Source organism: Oryzias latipes, chromosome 4 (genome assembly GCF_002234675.1).
Source record: "Oryzias latipes chromosome 4, ASM223467v1".
Lineage (NCBI taxonomy): Eukaryota > Metazoa > Chordata > Actinopteri > Beloniformes > Adrianichthyidae > Oryzias > Oryzias latipes.
In genome coordinates this window covers 4,178,306-4,196,867 of record NC_019862.2, presented here as the reverse complement: position 1 = coordinate 4,196,867, position 18,562 = coordinate 4,178,306, and the positions used below count along the sequence as shown (strand labels likewise).

General features: G+C 44.7%; 1 protein-coding gene across 4 annotated transcripts in view; it reads left to right on the top strand.

The window, feature by feature from the left end:
* Positions 1 to 13,987, top strand: part of farp2 (FERM, ARH/RhoGEF and pleckstrin domain protein 2) — a 41,026-nt gene extending 27,039 nt beyond the window's left edge. Inside the window, exons 14-27 of one of the 4 annotated variants that reach the window (XM_011473774.3) lie at positions 3,969 to 4,105; positions 4,295 to 4,384; positions 6,069 to 6,202; positions 6,276 to 6,357; positions 6,430 to 6,667; positions 6,781 to 6,911; positions 6,996 to 7,064; positions 7,134 to 7,223; positions 7,634 to 7,716; positions 9,399 to 9,517; positions 9,648 to 9,811; positions 12,585 to 12,692; positions 12,762 to 12,913; positions 12,985 to 13,987. In XM_011473774.3, the coding sequence (XP_011472076.1) occupies positions 3,969 to 4,105; positions 4,295 to 4,384; positions 6,069 to 6,202; positions 6,276 to 6,357; positions 6,430 to 6,667; positions 6,781 to 6,911; positions 6,996 to 7,064; positions 7,134 to 7,223; positions 7,634 to 7,716; positions 9,399 to 9,517; positions 9,648 to 9,811; positions 12,585 to 12,692; positions 12,762 to 12,913; positions 12,985 to 13,078 (1,691 nt within the window). In that variant the 3' untranslated portion in view covers positions 13,079 to 13,987. Of the gene's footprint in view, positions 1 to 3,968; positions 4,154 to 4,294; positions 4,385 to 6,068; positions 6,203 to 6,275; positions 6,358 to 6,429; positions 6,668 to 6,780; positions 6,912 to 6,995; positions 7,065 to 7,133; positions 7,224 to 7,633; positions 7,717 to 9,398; positions 9,518 to 9,647; positions 9,812 to 10,073; positions 10,214 to 12,584; positions 12,693 to 12,761; positions 12,914 to 12,984 lie in introns of those variants that run through there. The other 3 variants (XM_011473773.3, XM_011473772.3, XM_011473776.3) reach the window with 3 other exon arrangements.
* Positions 13,988 to 18,562: the final 4,575 nt, after the last annotated feature.

Here is an 18,562-nt window from a genome sequence, read left to right as displayed (position 1 = left end):
CTCCTCGTCCCTGCGCCTGCCCGGGTCTGAGCTGCAGTCAGAGGCCAGCTCCATGGTCAACTTCCCAGCATACTCTGTGCGCTCTGAGAGCAGCTCAGCAATGCAGTTCAGTGACCTGGTGGAGCAGCTGGAGCAGCTCAGTTTCCCCCCCACTGCCACTGAGGGCTCTGGGAGCGGCAGCTCTGACTCCGACTCCGACTGGGGCTCCGACAGCGTCCTCCCCCCCGAGCAGAACCTGTTTTACAGCAACCCTCTGACAGGGGGGGGCGGAATGGAGGGTTTTCTTCTCCAGTGCCACAACCTGCAGGCCCTGGCACTGGCAGACCCCCCTGGGTCCTCGCATGTGAAACTGTAAAGCCCCCCCAGGGCCATAGAAACCACTCCCTCGCCTGTTGGGAGGATTACCATCTGGTTCGATCTGTGGTTGTTTTGGGAAGCAACACTGATCCTCTGGAGTTTAGAACGTGAATCCAGTGACGGTCCACGCTGGTGTCGCACGCTGGTGTCGGCTCAGACGTGCAGTGTTTTTCCTTCCCTCCTGCAGGGGGCGCTTTTGATCAACATCTGTGGCCTTTATTTTCCTGACCTTCTTGAACGCTCCACCTGTTGTGGGTTGTCATCGTATAGTGAGGCGTGGAGAGCAGTTTGCTGTCCTGGTGTGACGGAGCAGCCTGCTTCTGAAGCTTTACACACTTATTTTTACACACCGTTCCTAAATTCCACCATCCACTTTGGATCAGACTTGAATTGGAGTTTTTATTTTTAACTGTATGGCGATCTGCCTTTTTTATGCCTTGACTCTGACTCTGAGACTGAGATATATTGTCACATAATAATATCGGTTTTCATTATTACTAACTACCATTATTACATTTTTTACATAGTAACCTAGTGTATTTTTTATGAGTAATTTTGATCTCAGGGTAAAAATGAAACACAAATCCTGTAATTCCCAAAAACCTCCTGATAGTTTTGATTTCTGTGCCTTACTGACACCTGCTGGCAGAAGCTGTTGCTCACCACAGCGTGTCACACAGGAGGAGTTTATCCTGGTTTTAATGTCTTAAAAATGCAGTTCTTTTGCTTCATGTTGTAGATAATACAGACTAAAGGGCCATTATGTACATAAAATCCTCAAAGGAAGCTCTGCGTTTCTGTAAATGTTGGCAAGGCTTTGCTTTGACTTTACCAGCAGTATGAAACACTAAAGCGTCACTGAATGAAATCCTAAAAGGTCCAAGTAGAAACTTCCCAAAAATCCTTTAATCTTTCTTTTCGGGTGATTGTATTCATTTACTGCTGGAGCTTTTTGGGGGGCTTTTGCCTCATGGATCCTTCAGAGCGCCCCAAGAATGAAACGGACGTTATTGGAAGGAAGTTCATTTGCACATTCACTTTGAATCTCTGATGTTGGTCCTATATCATCCTTTTCTAAACCTTTCAGAGAAAACTATATCCGTGTATATGAGAATACTTTGGAACACTAAAGATCGTTTTTTTTTTGTTTGTTTTTTTTATAAAATAGGAGTTATTGTCTCAGCTCGTTTTCCTACCCGAAAGTAAGACGATCTCTGACCTCTTTACTCCATGTGGGCGGTGCCTATTTCACGACATCAACTTAGAGCTGGCGTCTGCAGCTTGTGCATATAGTGCATAGAAAAGGAAAGGGTTTAGCCGATCACCACTAGCTCCACGGAGACAGTGTGTGTGTGTATAGCCTGGGGGCGCAGACGCTTCCTGGAAGGGGCGGTTCCTCACTTTGTGATGTCACAATGTCCTCAGAGAGCAGGTTTTTAGAGGAATGCTCAGAAATGTGTGAACGGATCAAAATACCGCTTTGGGGTTGTTTGTTGGTAAGGAGTTATAAAACAGGTGGATTTTTGCCTGATATGGACCCTTTAAGGTACATTTGAAGTTTAGGAGCAGTGACTGTTAGATGAACACACAGTTTCACGTCAGTCCAAAAGGCTCATTTCAGGTAATATATTGTGACGTTTGCGGCTTCTCGTCTGTTTGGACCTGCAGATTTGGTGCATTTAAAATCCAAAAAGAGATTTTCCTCCATGTTGGCGTCTCCGCCTGCAGCGCCTGCACCTCTGTGCCTCTCAGCACTTAAGCTACGTTCGCACTGCCTCGTTTAAGTGACAGCTTTTAATAAAAACATCAAGGTAAACACGTGTAAACACGCATTTTGGGCTTCTGCATACAAAACCCTCGCATTCAGGTGTTGCTGCACAAGTTTTGGGCTCCATGTACAAAAAACGATCAGCCAGCAGGTTGAACGTAAACCAGTCAGGGACTCTGATTTGGTAGTGACAGTTGGATGGTGTCCCTTTTCATTCATGTCTAAATCGGTCTAAAACTTGATCACGGAGGAGAAATCAATAATAGCGGTTTGCGCCCGGCTGAAATTCCCTGACATCGTCTGTCAGAATAGAGCTTTTGAAGAAAAAGTCTGGAGCAAAATTCACCAGATCTGCACCACGTTGACATTTTGCACCAGAAACATGCGTTGGTATCGTGTAGCAAAGGTCCAGAGTGAACGCTGTCTGCTCAACGCGACTTCTTGGAACGCGTGTGTAAACGTAGCGTTGATCGGTCTTTCTGCACAGTGGGCTGTCATCGCCGCTTTAGTGTGGAAATACTAACGCATCGTGTGAGAAAGGGGGTTCGGCTTATCCCCTTTTTTCTCATTGCCATTTTGAAGGATGGCAGAACACACCAAAAGGGATCTGCAACCTCTCTACAATCACAAGTCTGAGAGATTCGGCTTCCGATCTGCAAACCTTGTGGAGCTGACTGATGTGATCAGCCTTTGATATTTCTTCTGCACCGTGTGGTTCTTCGCTTTTAGGGTTTTGACAAACAGCTGTCGATTCCCTGCAGCTAATTGCACTCAGGCACCAATCAAGCATCACTTAATCTTGAAAATGTACATTTCCCAGCCATAACCCGCCTGTACTTAATGTTTGTATGTTTTACTCTCAAGAATAAAGTGATCACTTGTGGGTACCATGAATGTCAGACTTAAAATTCTTTTTGAAATCAGAGGAGGAGCAGTGATGCTGCTCGTCCTGGAGCTTGAACAAACCCCTGGGGAGTGAGGTGTTAGTGGAACGGTCCGGGTAACTGGAGGAACTCAGCTGTATTGAGGGTAAAGATGTCAGAAGACGTCAAACTCTCCTCTGAACTGTTATCCAGCCTGGTTTGTCTGCGTTATGAAGGGAGCAGGATCCTGATGTCTAAAGCAGCAGACTTGCTTGCTGTCCGGGGGGGCTATTGGAATTCCTCCATCTAATTCCAGCCGAGTGTTTGCTCCCTGTTTGGACAGGCCTGCTGCCAAGTCATTCCTCAGCAGACCCCCTTGCTCCTGATGTCCGCCCGCTCCCTGCTCTCCTCGCTCCCCGTGGAGCACTTCAAACTAAGCCGCTTTCTGCCCTCCAGACAAGACGCATTCCTGATCACTTTTTGCTGGAGGAATTGTTTCCGGGTCGAGTTGGGAGTTGTTGATTTCCTTTTTTTTTTCCCCAGCCTCCTCCCTTTTTTTCTTTAGAAGAATTGAGAGAGCAGCTGTGGTGATCTGTAACTCAACAACACTTGGAAAAATGCAAACAGACGTAAGAAAAGTGGCAGAACTGGTTTTCATAGAGAAGTTATCACTGAACAAAACCTACCGGTACTTTGCCCGGTTTTCTGCTTCACTTTCTCTTATGTGCATTTAAATTGCTGTCGGTGTGCTTGAAATGATTCACTGAGCTATTTTCCTACGTAAAACTAGCAGATTTTTGGTCCCAGGCAGGGTTGAGCAGCTATTTCAGAGGACTTCCTCCCCATCAGAGCTTTCCTGGACTCACCCATGTTCTGCCAGTTTGGGTGCTTTTCCGTCACCTTTGAAAAGTCGCTAGTTTGGCTTGAATATTTGAAGCGTTTCCGAGTAGAAAGTAACTCCGCTTTCCCATCTCTCGTAGATACAGTAGTGGAAAGTCCTCAGCTCTCCCCCCTCACCTCCAAGGAGCCTCTCTGCATGTCGCCCTCCTTCCAGATGTCGACCCTCAGCCTGCCCAGCCAAGCGCCGTCGCCCCTGCAAAGCCCCTTACTGAGCGAGGTGGGCAGCAATGCCAGGCTAGAGGAGGAGGAGGAGGGCAGGAGGAAGGTACACTGCTCGCATGCCATCCTTGCAACCCCCTGCCTCATTGTCATTAATCAGAGCACACCGGTGTCATGTTCTTAGTTCCGTCACCGTTGTGGCTGTTTTCTCTTCTTTCTTTTAAGTCGTGTCCCTCTTTGTCCTTAGCGATATCCCACCGACAAGGCCTACTTCATTGCCAAAGAGATTCTGACCACAGAAAGGACGTACCTGAAGGACCTGGAGGTCATCACGGTGGTGAGTCGGACTCTGTCGCACCTTCTGGGAAATAATCAAGTAACATCCAATAATTAGGAGACTTGGATGGTTTAATGGGCAAAAACAGCTTTAGACAAACCGCTAAACGTCTGTTATTGTTTCTAACAAAAAAACAACCTAGTGAGTCACCCCAATGCAGATTCAGTTCAACTTAAACTCTATTTTCCATTTTCTGGATCAATAAAAAGGAAAAAATAACAAGATAAAAACCTACTGGTAATTTTTTGATAACTTTCCAAACACATATTCAATAAAACATATTACAGTACTTCAAAACGTACACACACGAATATAAATCGCATCAAAACTATGCTCATTGAGGCCTACTTATAAAAACAAAACATTGATGTGCTGAACTGTGGCTAGTGGTCCTTAGCGTGACGGTCATGATCCGTTGAATGAATGCTATATGTGCAACTATTACTGGTTGCATGATAATTACAATGTATGGTCATATTTAGATCTTTATATGGAACAGGAGATGAGAATGAACAAGAAGTAGCAGAAAAACACAATGATTTTGAAAGAAATGATACTTATCACTTTAAACAACTTCCTGGTTAACTTCAGCAGTAAAGAAAACATTGTGGCTTTGGATCATTTAACTACAAATCCCAAAAATGTTCCTCACAGATTTTCAATCTTAAAAGTTTCGCTGAATACAGTTCCAGTAGATCGATGACCAGAAGATAATAAACGCAGACACGGCAACACCTCAATAGAAATGGAACAACTAGAAAACCCTCACAGTCCTTTCATCTGAACTGACAGCAGAAAACACGTTTGACACATTGACTTTACTTATTTTAGTGGAAATGCCAAAACATTAGATGAACCGGTGCGGCTTCTCCATCATGCTGACAGACAGTCACATGACGTCATACAATTATCTCCAGATTTTTGTAACATTCTTAATTTTCATTGTCTTTCTATTCAAATTGTTCCCCATATTTAAAAACGCCCACTTTCTAGAACTTATTTCAGTAAATTGAACTTCCGTCTATGAAAAATACTTTGTTTTACTTTGAAAAACGATGAACATAGCAAAATTCAGTTCCTTTAGTTTATGCACTTGTTAATCCTTTGGCTTTTCCCATCAGAAATGAGCCACAAGATGACAGCCGCCAATCATCTTTCACTGATTCGCACTGGTGGTTTGGCAGTTTTTACGCCGGCTGCCCTTCCTGACACCCCCCTGTGTTTAAGGCACAGATGGGCGGCAGCACGAAGGAACCACACTGGGATTGGCTCATTGCAAACCCTGGGTTGCCAGTCAACTGAGCAATCCAGCCAGTTTAGTTTATACACTTAAAATACAGTATTATTCTGCAATTTTAGAGTGATAATAACATTACCTGAAGTGTATTCTACTAAACTACATTTATAAAGAATATCGAATATCACAAATATTTGTACTTAATTTTCTGGAACAGATTGAAGACATCCGAGTACTTGGATCCTCATTGCAGCCCTAGTTAGGGCGTGGTCGTTTGGCTTTTTGGAGACGAATGTGGATCAATGTTGATAGCTGCCATGTTTGTCCTGTTGAAGCTGATTTTGGTTTGAGTGAAACTAAAGTTCACCAACAGAGTCTGCTGCAGACTCGTTCTGGGCCGGAGAAACGTTGGGCTTGTTGAATAGGTACGTTGTGCTCTCTGTGCAGTGGTTCCGCAGCGCTGTGATCAAAGAGAACGCAATGCCAGAAGGCCTGATGACCCTCCTCTTCTCCAACATTGACCCCATCTACGAGTTCCACAGAGGCTTCCTGAAGGAGCTGGACCAGAGGCTGGCTCTCTGGTGGGTTCTTCCTCTTTCTGTAGGTTCAAAGCCATGAAGGTCCCGAGTTTGTGACCGACTCCTTTTCCCACAGGGAGGGACGTTCCAATGCTCATGTCAAAGGAGATTACCAGAGGATTGGTGATGTGATGCTGAAGAACATGTGTGCTCTGAAGGTCTGGAATCTCTCAGACGATTGTTTGCTCTCAACACAACGTTGGTTAAAAAAGTGTTGATCTGTCCTCCAGGAGTTCACCAGCTTCCTCCAGAAGCACGACGAGGTCTTAACAGAACTGGAGAAGGCCTCCAAGAGGCTGAAAAAGCTGGAGATGGTCTACAAAGAGTTTGAGCTGCAGAAGGTGTGCTACCTGCCCCTCAACACCTTCCTGCTGAAGCCCATCCAGCGCCTCATGCACTACAAGCTCATCCTGGAGAGACTGTGCAAGCATTACTCCCCCGCACACCGGGACTTCGACGACTGCAAAAGTAGGCAAATGGAGCTCCTCCTTCCTTTGAAGAAACGGTCTGGGATCCGTTCTGCTGGGTCAGGAAACTGGTTGGAAAGGTTGAACCTCTTTGTGTCTTTTATCTCTTGGCAGAGGCCTTGAAGGAGGTGGCAGAGATCGCCACTCAGCTTCAGAGCAGTCTGATCCGCCTGGAGAACTTCCAGAAGCTCACGGAGCTGCAGAGAGACCTGATTGGGATTGAGAACCTGACGGCACCGGGCCGCGTGAGTGCACCGACACAGAGCGGAGGGCAGGGGGTGCTGGGATCTTTAAAATGAGCTGATGGAGTCTGATGTGTGTGCTTTTAGGAGTTCATCAGGGAGGGATGCCTGTACAAGCTCACCAAGAAGGGTCTGCAGCAGAGAATGTTTTTCCTGGTGAGTGAAGAGCTCCTCCAGCTGTGCAGGCGCTCGGATGCATTTTAATGCTCCTTTTCTCCCGGTCAGTTCTCGGACATGCTCCTCTACACAAGCAAAGGCGTGACAGCAACCAACCAGTTCAAAGTGCACGGACAGCTGCCCCTCCAGGGCATGATCGTGAGTCTCTGCTCCTCCTGTTGTTCTGCTGTTAGTCAAAATGGTTCCTGCTGAGGTCAGAGACGGTTCGTCTCTGCTGACGTCCATCAGTCTGTCATGTGTTGGCGGAGCGCGTGGGTGTCCTAACTCTGCGTGTCTCTGTTTCGCTCCCGGCTGCAGCTTATTGTTCTGGACGCTCCGGTGAGTCTTGAGCTGTGCCAGTGTGGAGGCTGAACCCCACCCTTCTCCTCCCATGTCCACATAGACACAGGAGGAGGAGCTGCAGTAGAAGCTCAGCTTGATAGTCATAACATGTTTATCTTCATTTAGTCCCATGCCTCATTGTAAATTTCCCTTAAATGACATTTGAAATTCTTCCCCCTAAATGTGCCTCTTCCTTATATTTATTAAATGATTCCTTTTTTCTTTAGGTGGAGGAAAGTGAAAACGAGTGGTCGGTTCCACACTGTTTCACCATCTACTCTGCTCAGAGGACCATCGTCGTAGCTGCAAGGTGACTTGTTGAAATCGAGTTGTGTTCACGTAAAAACGCTAAAGGCGTCACAAAAGACAAAATGTTACAAGACATTATAGGTAAAACATGTTCATGCACTAATGACTATATCAACATAAATATTAGGCCTGCACAATATACCGCATATTTATCGTTATAGCAATATCAAGCTGTGCGATATGCATATTGCACAAGACGGCAAAATTTGCAATAAATGGTTGCTTTAAATGTGCCAAAACAATCTTATGGCAACTTGAGGCATTAAATGAATCCCCATAGTCCCCATTAAACCCCCATAGTGTGGGAGAATGTGAAAATCACCAAATTTTGCACTTAGCCACAAAATGGCCACCTAGTTGTAGGTCCTGTGGCCATCCCATAATAATTTCAGAATTTCCATTGGATATTCGCACACTTGTGTTTTAGTTTTGTTAGAAATTGAAAAGTTCATTTTGGACCCCCGTAAAAGGTTTGGGCCTCCGTTGTTCTTTTGATGGTTTCTCCCGCTGTGATGTCACGGGAGAAACCCGCTGAGGGGGCGGAGTTTCATCACCTTCACTGCGTACCAGATGTGTGCAAGATATGGTGGAGTTTTTATTTTTGTGCCGGGGGCAAAGCGCAGTAAGAAAGAAGAAGTTAGTATTGGCATAAATGAAAACAAAAAAAAGATATGAATAGAATGGAAAAAATACCACTGGCCCTAAAATCTATTTAATGAACAGACAGTAGAGATAAGGCTCCATATGTGCAGAGCTTACATCTCAACCAGGGATCATCCTTCCTGTCCTCACATGTCTGCTGACAGTTAAACCTGTGCTAAAAGGCTGGCAGGTATGCAGCTGTTCAGAGATTTAAACGAACCAGAAACCTGTCCAGCGAGCTCTGTAAGGAATTCAAATGTGCTGGTGAGGCTTTTGCTCTGGTCTGCAGCAACACGCTAATCATTAATACAGCGTTAGTTGTGTGTGAATCACTGAAGTATTATTCCTATTTTATACCATGGTCTGGGTGAATACTCGATTCTGATTGGCTGCTGTGTGTGCATTAAAAAGTGATATACCACAGGATAACCGCGTGGTGAAAAAAGAAGTTCCGGTCACCTAGCTTAAATGTTCTGTATCACTGCGCCGGCTTCTTTAAAACAACCTTTAGCTTCATCATTTGCACAAAAACAAGAGGAAAGAGGTAAACGTTGTCTCTGAACTGATGCTTTATTCAACCCATGGGGACGATCAGCATATATATATCGCTTATATCGCAGAATCTTGACTGCAGCGGTGGTGCGGCGCGACGCGACTTCGCGGAAGCAACCAGGCTTCCACGGCGTGCGTTAAAAAGTGATGATGCATACTTCGTTGGCCATTAACCCTTAGAAAAACTACATTTATATCAGAAAAGTAAAGATTGAACAGACGTTCAGGCACTTCTAGAGAACAGTCAACACTCGTGCGCTCATGGTGCTTGACTGCATTTAAGCAAACCTTTCATTTTGGTTCAATCTTATTAAAAACGCCTCAACAGGCAAAGCAGATCCTCCATCTGGTTTGTTTTAATGCTGAAATCTTGTTCTTTGGGAAGAATTGGCAGATCCTTTTCTCTGCCTCCATGGAGCATCTCTGCTTTCTCTGGAGCTCTCAGCGGTGACCTTCTTGGCCTGATTCAGTGATGGTTTCTGATTTCAGCTCCAAGGTGGAAATGGGGAAGTGGATCGAGGACCTGAACATGGCTATCGACCTGGCTAAGAAGTCTCAGGAGAAATCCAGCTTCTTCCTGGACGCCGGCTTTGGCGATCGTTCCAATCGTAAGCGTTTCCTCTGAGGAGACCGTGCTCTGGGTGTTCATGTTCTCCCCTGTGATTCCTTCAGGCCGGCAATAAAACCTACAGTTGATCCTTCTCCTCCACACAACCTCCTCCTCCTCCTCTCCCTCAGGATCATCAGATGAGGTCTCTCTGGAGCAGGAGTCGGAGGATGACATGAGCTCCTCTCACACTTCTCTGGACAAGCAGACTCACCACCGTGCCAACACAACCATGCATGTGTGCTGGCACCGCAACACCAGTGTGTCAATGTCCGACCACAGCCTGGCTGTGGAGGTACTCCTCCTCCTCCTCCTCCTCCTCCTCCTCCTTCTCCGCCGCCCTCAGCATCCTCCACACCATTACTGCAACCCCTTCAAAGCCCTTAAGGTTTTCCTCTAACTCCTCCGTTTCCTTCCCTCACAAACTGCATGTGTGGAAACGTCTCTGACTCTTTCTCTCCACAGGACTGGAGAAGCTCCTCCTCCTCCTCCTTCCAGGCTAACGTGCTAACACTCTCTGAGCATCCATTCTTCCTCTTCTGTCCCTCTGCTCTCAGTTTTCGGCTCCCCAGCCGCCACACCAGAGCTTCCTCCTCGTTATCTCCTGGGTCAGGGACAGAGGCCCAACACCATCACACACGTTTGCTGGTACCGAAACCAGAACCTCTCTCTCTCTGACTACCTGCGCATGAACCAGGTACCAGAACCTGTGAGGCTCACAGTTCAGTCAGGCCTGAGGACTTTAGCGCAGATCATTAGTCAGCGTGAAACTGAAACCTTCCTGAGAATTCCAGCAGTTAAGAGCCGACATGGAGCCCCAAGTTCCTAAAGCAAACATTTGGGGGGGAAAAGGCTGTTTTATATTCTAAAAGGTTTTTTTAACAGTTTTGTTTAACTTCTGAAACTAACAATACAGATAACTCTTTCAAAAATGAAATTTTAAACAGTACATTTATATATATTACTCTTTGCAAATTTCAAGTAATGACTTAGTACATTTAGGATGAACTATTTGACAAAATAAGTTGATTATATACATGCAATTTGATGTAAACATGCTAAATAGATGAAAACTGTTAAACTAACATAGAGACTTCAATCAAGCATAAATAATTTAAGCTGAAATTAGACAAGTATTTCTAAGAACACTCAGTATCTGCAGCAAAAACTCTTCATAACATGTCCAAAAATCTATTTACATAAAATCTAAAGATAATCATAAATAGTTTTATTTAAAATAGACGTTTCAAGAGAAGATCATCTTCTGGTAATCACACTGAGGGGAATATCTGCGTTTAAGCAGGTTGTAATAGAAACAAGTCAAGGAAAAACTCTGCGAGGAGCCTTGAAGTCAATCAGCGTCTTTCAGAGAAGACGGTGAAGTTTAGTAGAGACGTGGAGGAAGAAGCTGGAATCTGCTGAATCCAGCCCCAGGGAAAAGCAGAGAGGAGAAGAGGGAGGTGCTCCCAATGCTCCCCATTCTTCTGGGAGACTTTTCTCTGAGGCAGCAGGATTCTTCACATCTTTTTACAACCACAGTAGTGAATCCTGCCAATCTTTCAGTGGTGTGTGTCGATCAGCGCCCCCTACTGGCGGCCAGCTTAATCATTGGAGCCAGAAGTAGCAACAGACCTTCTCTGTTGTTTACTTTATTTGATTAATAAATAAAACCCCTTAGGCTGAGCTAAAAATGCTCTAAAGGATTAGCAGATGACATCCCTGATTTTGGAGGAGAGGACCTATTATAATAATTGGGAACACTGTGAAACGTATTAACATTTTTTATTTAATTGAATTATGTGTTGATGGTTTTAAACTGCAAACATTTCATCTTTGGGGTTTTTTTTTTAGCTGAGCAAACAAATAATAAACAACATATCAGAGTAAACACAAACATTTGGATTTTATTTAAGCTTCTTTTTTAGTCAACTTAAATAGAAACTAAACTAAACATTTAGATATTAAGAGATTTGGACAAGAACAGGATGTAAGAAAACTTTTTTTTTTTAAATTAAAAGGTCCATTAAAAAGTGATAACGCACAGTGTTACCCGCACGCCTAAAAAAGAAGTTCCAGCTACGTCGCTTAGATGTTCCGTGTCACTGCGCCGGGTTTTTTAAGACAAACTTTTGCTTCATCATCTGGACAAAAACAAGCGGTAAGACGTGAACTTTCTCCCTGAATTGATTGTTAAACCCATAGTGACCATCGGCATATATATCGCTTTCCTTTGCCGCTAAAATCCAGGTCGGAGGTCGGTGCGGTGCGTTGTCATGTTACCGTGACAACGCGCCGCATTACTATCAAATAGTCCACTTTTTGCAAAAAAAAGTGACCTAAACCAAAGAAATAACTAGAATAAAGTACTAAAACTGATTGAATGTTTATTTCTTTTTTAAATGACCATGGTATAAGCGCCATAATGTCCTTTGAAGTGTGCTTTATCAGAAATTAACACACTTTGTGGAGGACGGTTGCTTTCATTTCTGATAATGCACTACTCGTCGGCCATTAACCCTTACTTATACTTTTGCCACGATACGGAAAGCTACACCGCTAACCGCCATCTTTAGCTGTTACTTAATGAAGAGGCTTTATGTGCCTCGTTGGCACAAGGAAGGGAGGACAATAAACACGTCTGATTGGATAGATCAAAAACGTAACAATTACGCCTCCAAGAATGATTGGGGGGTCGGACTTTTTCCAAAATGAGAGTGATCGGCCAAATTGAGGAAACATATTGATATAGTCATTCTTGAATAGACTATATACAGGTTATATACAGGTTGTGTAAAGAAACTTGCCTGTGAAACATGCTGGAACTCATCAAAAAGGCAGAAGACTGCCCCCACCCTCCCCCCCACCTCTTCCTCCTCCTGTAGGTCATTTTCCCTGCAGTTCAGTATGCAGAGCTCTAACTTTGCATGTGCATGAGAAAAAAAAAACCCTCTTCCAGTGCAGGGCTTAACCTCACATCTAATTGATTTCATTCCTTCAATGACCTCAAAGAAAGAATCCTGAAGGTCTTTCTGTCTGGAGCTCAGTGAGTCTGTGTGTTGCTGTGTCAGAACCAGCTGTCGGGGTATCTACTGAGGAAATTCAAGAACAGCAACGGCTGGCAGAAGCTCTGGGTGGTCTTTACCAACTTCTGCCTCTTCTTCTACAAGACTCACCAGGTCAGCTCACTCGTGGAGTGTCCCGCCGCCGTCTGGGTGAACCTTTCAGTGACCGGCGTTTGTTTGCAGGACGATTTTCCGCTGGCCAGCCTCCCGCTGCTGGGCTACACGGTCAGCACCCCCGAGGAGTCTGACGGCATTCACAAGGAGTACGTCTTCAAGCTGCAGTTCAAGTCGCACGTTTACTTCTTTAGAGCGGAGAGCGAGTACACCTTTGAGAGGTACGCTGCGCGCCGTCATGCCGTCCGCGCCGTGGTTTGGAGGCTCACCGCCACGTCTCTTCTGCTCACAGATGGATGGAGGTGATCAAGAGCGCAGCCAGCACCACGGGCCGCATGAGCCTCCTCATTCCCAAAGGCGGAGCCGTGGAGGTCAACGGAAACTGAAGGCAGCACATCTGGGGGCTGGGCCTCCGGAGCGGGACGCCGCAGAAGCAACGGCGTTCCTCAGATTGGTTTTAATGGTTTGTTCAGTAGAGGTAACGATAATAACCGCTGTTCCAGGATAGGAAATTAAACCAACGGGACTTGTGGACAGAATTCAGAGTTGTTTCTCAACTTTGCATGTGTAGCGCTGGGTTTCCATCCGTCTGTCAGTCTCGGACGGACGGAGATCCAGTTTTTTGGACCAACTACAAACTCAAGTTCAAAGTTTAAAGGACTTTTTTTTTTTTTGACTGAAGTTGAGCTGGAAGCAGAGAGGAACACAGAAGTTAAAGCACGTGCAACATGAAGGTGCAGCTACGTTGTTTATTTGGGGCATGATGGGAGACGTGCGTTTGGGGAGGTGCAGACAGGAAGCAGTGAAGCGTTGAGCCACGTTGGATGAGCTGGAAGCTGGAGCGTTCTAGAGAGTTCTTTCTAAAGGTCCGAGGTGGAGCAGCCGGGGTTTCCCAGGCTCTGCAGCAGGGGCTTCCTCTGCTGCTTCACGACTCTCATGACGTTACGCTGTTTTTTTTTGGATTACAGGAGATTACACCTTTGTTACACAATGATGTCGGATTAAAACAACGGCTAAACCCAAACTTGTCTGGAAGAAACTCAATGCAGCTGAAGTGTTGTAGGTGTTTCCTCCACATTTTCTATGAAGACTGGAATATTTACCCCCTTAGTGTGTTCTTTTTGTGTTGATGCCAGCCGTGTGATGAAGTGATGTGGACATCTCCAGTCATCCGTGTGAAAGTCTGCTGCACACTTAACATCCATCCTATTTATTGTATAGATCAGGTGCTCCCTCAATGTAGACTTCATGTTATTCCACTCAAAACCTAACGAATAAACGGAGTTTGAATCATGTTTGTGGCTTCATTTTCCTGTGTTTTCTTTTTTTTTTTTTTAAATAAAGTTACTCCACATAAGAAAGAAGTTGAGCTCCTTCACGGTTCCTCAAACTGCCAGACATTAGGCTGCTTCTCTGATGTCCATAATTCCTTAATAAAAAGTACAGAACTGTAAAAACTGGAATCTAAAAGAAAAAAAACCTGTCTTGATTGGAAAATCCTCTCATCAAGAAAGTTTTTCAACAGCAAACTACTCAGTATAAGTTAGAATGCCTTAGTGACTGGAAATTATTTCTTAAAATTAGAATTCTTGGTAAAATCATTTAAAATTTTCCTTCAATGGGGTTGGAGTTTTAGACATTTCTAAGGGGCTGTTTTTTACAGTGTGGGAATTAAACCGAAACATCTATTTTTTTTCCTAAAACATGTATATTTTACACAAATATTACATTTTAAAAGTAGACTAACTTCTTTGTGTTGACAAGTTTCTTGTCTGGTATTTTCCTGGAGCTGAAGTTTTCTGTGATCCGTCTTGTTGATGGATTGGAATTGACAGCCTGATGGTGTCTGTGATGAAAAACAAGACAGGCAAGCTTGACTCAATTATAAACCCATCGCATTAGCCAGGGTCTTCTAGAAGGTTTTGGAAAGAATTTCATCTCAAACAATGGACTAATTTAACTCATCTGCTGATAATCAGTTTAGTTTTAAAGCTCAACGTGGGACAAACATTTGCATATTTGCGTTAAAAGAAATTGTTAATAAGTGCAGACAAGATGGTTCATCTGTACTGATGTGTTTTGTTTCTTTGACAGGGTAAATTATGCCAAATGTTTGATGAAGATGCAAAAAGACTGCTAGCCGTCTGGTATACCCATCAGACAATGATGGTTAGGTGGGGATCAGGTGTCTCTTCTCCGTTTGCTGTGACCAACGGGGTAAAACGAGGAGGTATTTTACCCCCACTTCTGTTTAACCTGTATGTAGATGACCGGATCTGAATGCATGTAATACCGGTTGCATGGTTGGTGCTTTTAGGGTAAATCATCAAAAGTATGCAGATGATTTAGTTGTTTTTAGTCCCAGCAGCTCCGGATTGCAACAACTTTTAAATATCTGTTCTGAATTTATCAAGAATATTTTCTGCAGTTCCAGTCAAAGTGCGGTGCTGATTTGTCGTACATAGGGTGACGGGACATTAAATTTTCCTGCTTTTAAACTTTGATATTTGATATCCAGCATGAGGAAGCTACAGGTGGCCTACAATGATGCCCTAAAGGTTACATTCAGCCACGGCGGTGCAGCACCAGCAGTTTGTTTGTGTCTGCAAGAGTTACTACTCTCCAGGCTTTGCTGGGACATTTGATCCATCTATGCTTTTATTTATCGTCTTCAAATAAGAAAATCCTCTGAACTCTCACTGATTTGAGGTCCACCCCACTTAGATACCAGTGCCCTATTTTGAGGTCGCCCTTTTTATACTATTACGTTTTTTAGTCTGCAATAGTTTGTTTTTTAAGTTTATGATACTTGATCATTTTTTGTCCCCTTTTTATACTTGTACTATAATGAATACTTTTTAATTTTTACTCTTAATTCTTTTTGTTTGTGTGTGTGTATTGAGTCCTTCCTCAAATGCTTGGATCTGCTAAATCTTCTTTAAAGGTTCAGTCGAGGTCTTTGACGTGCAGTCAGGTGAGACGCACCTGGACCTCTCATCCGCTGGAGAAAACTCGTCTGTGGATTCTCTTCAGGTGTGGCTTTGCTGAGTGGAGCTTTCCCCTCGACGTGTCTTGACACTCTGATCAAAAACTCCTCACAAACAACAACAGGAAGGAGTCCAATTAAGAACCCAAAACAGGAAGTGACGTAACAAAGCAGACAACTGTAAACGGCTCTTTTTGTAGACCCACATTTCAATCACAGCGTGTGTTCTGGTGGTCTAAGAGTTAGCCCCGCCTCCTTTCTCTTTTCCTTTGTCATTCCTAAAGCAGGAGAGCAGATTAAGGATCCACCTTTGTCAGCACGGAGCCCCATCTCATTCCTGTCTGAGCGTCTGCCATTGTTGTGGAGGGATTGTGTGTCAAGACTGTTGCTTCAGGCTGTCACAGGTTCACAGCAGACCCCCCCCCCCCCCCAATCCAAATTCTTCTCATTTTTCTTTCATTCGAATGCAGATTTTCAGTTGTGTTGTGAGGAGGGCTAAACTGTCAACACACCTGAAGATTCTCCACCAACACAAATACTGTTAGTGTCGAGTTTATCGTCATGCGTGTGCTTTTTAAGGCAAAATACAATTCAAGTTCCTTCATTGTTTGCTCCAAGGAAAAGTGTTTGACCTACATGTGTTATTAGTAAGTCTTTGAAACTGAAGCGAAACTTGATTTTTGTGCCTCTCAATGTTAGAATGCGGGTTCAAGTAGCACACGCGTGTGTTTGATGGAAGGACCTGCGAGTGGTAAACAAAGCAGGGCATTCCTCAGGCATGTCCACACAGCTTCAGCAGCGGGCGTGGAGGCTTCCCCAGACACGCCATCAGCAGCCGTCTGTGGCCGGGACGTCCCGGTCTGTGGGACGTGAAGGAGGGTGCGGGTCACGCTCCGCTGCCCCTGTGTTTAAGAGAAATGAAAGCCCTGTATTTGGGGTCTGATGGGATTCAGCTTCTCCGCTCACTGAAAACTTTCAGTTTCAGGATCCCCAGCTTGCTGTGACAGAAACCCTGTCATAACAGCTTCTTATCCCTGGATTAGTGTGTCAGAGTGGGTAAACAACGTTTGGCTTCCCTCCCTGACAGACTGGGAGGGCGTTTGAACAGCCGGCTGCATGCAGGCGCTGAGGCTGGGCAGGCCGGGACTGACTCCTGCAGCACCAACATCTCTGGAACTTATTTCGGTTCTCCCTTTACCTTACGTTTCATAGTCCTTTTTGATGGTGGATGAATACTCTCACTCTCCATTGTTCAGGTCAAAAACACTGAAGGTTCCTGAAGTCTGAACACCTTCTGTTGGTTCTGATAACCCGGAAGAGTTGAGATGCTTTTAAAAATATTTAGATGCTAACTTGGTTAAAAGAAAATAAAAACTTCTGTTCTGCTTTTGCAAAGCGGCTGAAGGAAACTTCTTTACGACAAATGTGTGCTGATCCTCAAAGTTTCAGAGGGATGGGGAGGTGGAGGAGTGGGGGTCTGCTCACTGCTGTAATCGGGTTTCCTGAGAAACCAGATCATTCAGGTTCATGTGTGAGAGACGCTGTTACACAGTCTGGTCTGGGAGAAGAGGGCCCACCACTGGTGGAACCAGAACCAAAAACGGCGTTGGCTTCAGTCAGATGTGGTTTAAATCTATCAAGCCACACGTGGACACTCACTGATTCAGATCAGACTGTAGTCAGATAAAAGGAATCGATGTACGTTTGATATACATCAGTAAAGAGGTCTGTGGGACGTCTCTGATTATAAACTTTATTTAGCTCAAAGCACAACAACACGACTAAACACTGACTTTAGTTCATGATATTTGTTTTTTTTTTCATCCATTCTCCTGTTTTCAGAACCTGATGAGTCCCTTTCATGGTCACTGGGTTGCTGGAGCCTATCCATCTACTGTTGAGTGAAAGTGGGGTTCACCCTAAACGGGTCACCAGTCTGTTGCAGGGCCATTATTGGGTTCATTAGTATAATCCTCAATTGAAGTTGTTTTGGCTTTTCGTGGTAACTTTCTACACATTTTCTGGTGAAGTAATACAGGAATGCAAGCCTTCTTTTTGTGTCATTTGTAGGTATTTCAATTGAATTGCAGTTGCTCTGGTTGGAGTTTGTCAACAACTCTGTCGCTGGCTCTTTTTCTGCAGTCTTGGCTGCCTCAGTAAAAATGTTCTGGACCCTCCACCGTTGTGAATCAGTGTACAGTCAGGATGCCTCAAGTTGCAGTGAATGTAGAGTAAACCCAAAACAAATCCAGTAAATCTGAGCCCTGCAGAACCCCACACAAAAGAGGACGTTTTTCCAATCCAAGTTGAAACGGTCCAGGACAAAAGCGTAAACGCTCCAACAATCCCCCAAAAAAGTCAATCTGCTTTAACAAATCACTTACTTTGTTCATGTTTATCCAAAGATGCAATGCTTCATTCCTCCTATCAAATATTTGTCGCCTCTTTTTCTTTTGATGGCATTAACTCTTTACACTATTGCCTCACTATCTAGCTACAAGGGGGCGCATATCCGGGTCTCCCTGTGCCGGTTCCCAGCCCCGATAAAACCCAGGGTTGTGTCAGGAGAGGCATCAGGTGTAAAAATCTCTGCCAAACCACCTGTGTGAGTCAGTGAAAGCTGATTGGCTGTGGCAGGCCCTGAAAGGATATGTCGAAAGGTGGAAACCCACAACTTTTCATGGGATGAACATCCATCCATCTACAGAACTCACTGAATTCCTTTCGGGTCACCAGGTTGCTGGAGCCTATCCCAGCCACTTTTGGATGAAGGCGGAGTTGACCCTGTCACAGGGCCACATTCACACTCTCACACCTAGGGGCAATTTTAGAGACACCAGTTAACCTATGAAGCATGTTTTTGGACTGTGGAAGGACGCCGAAG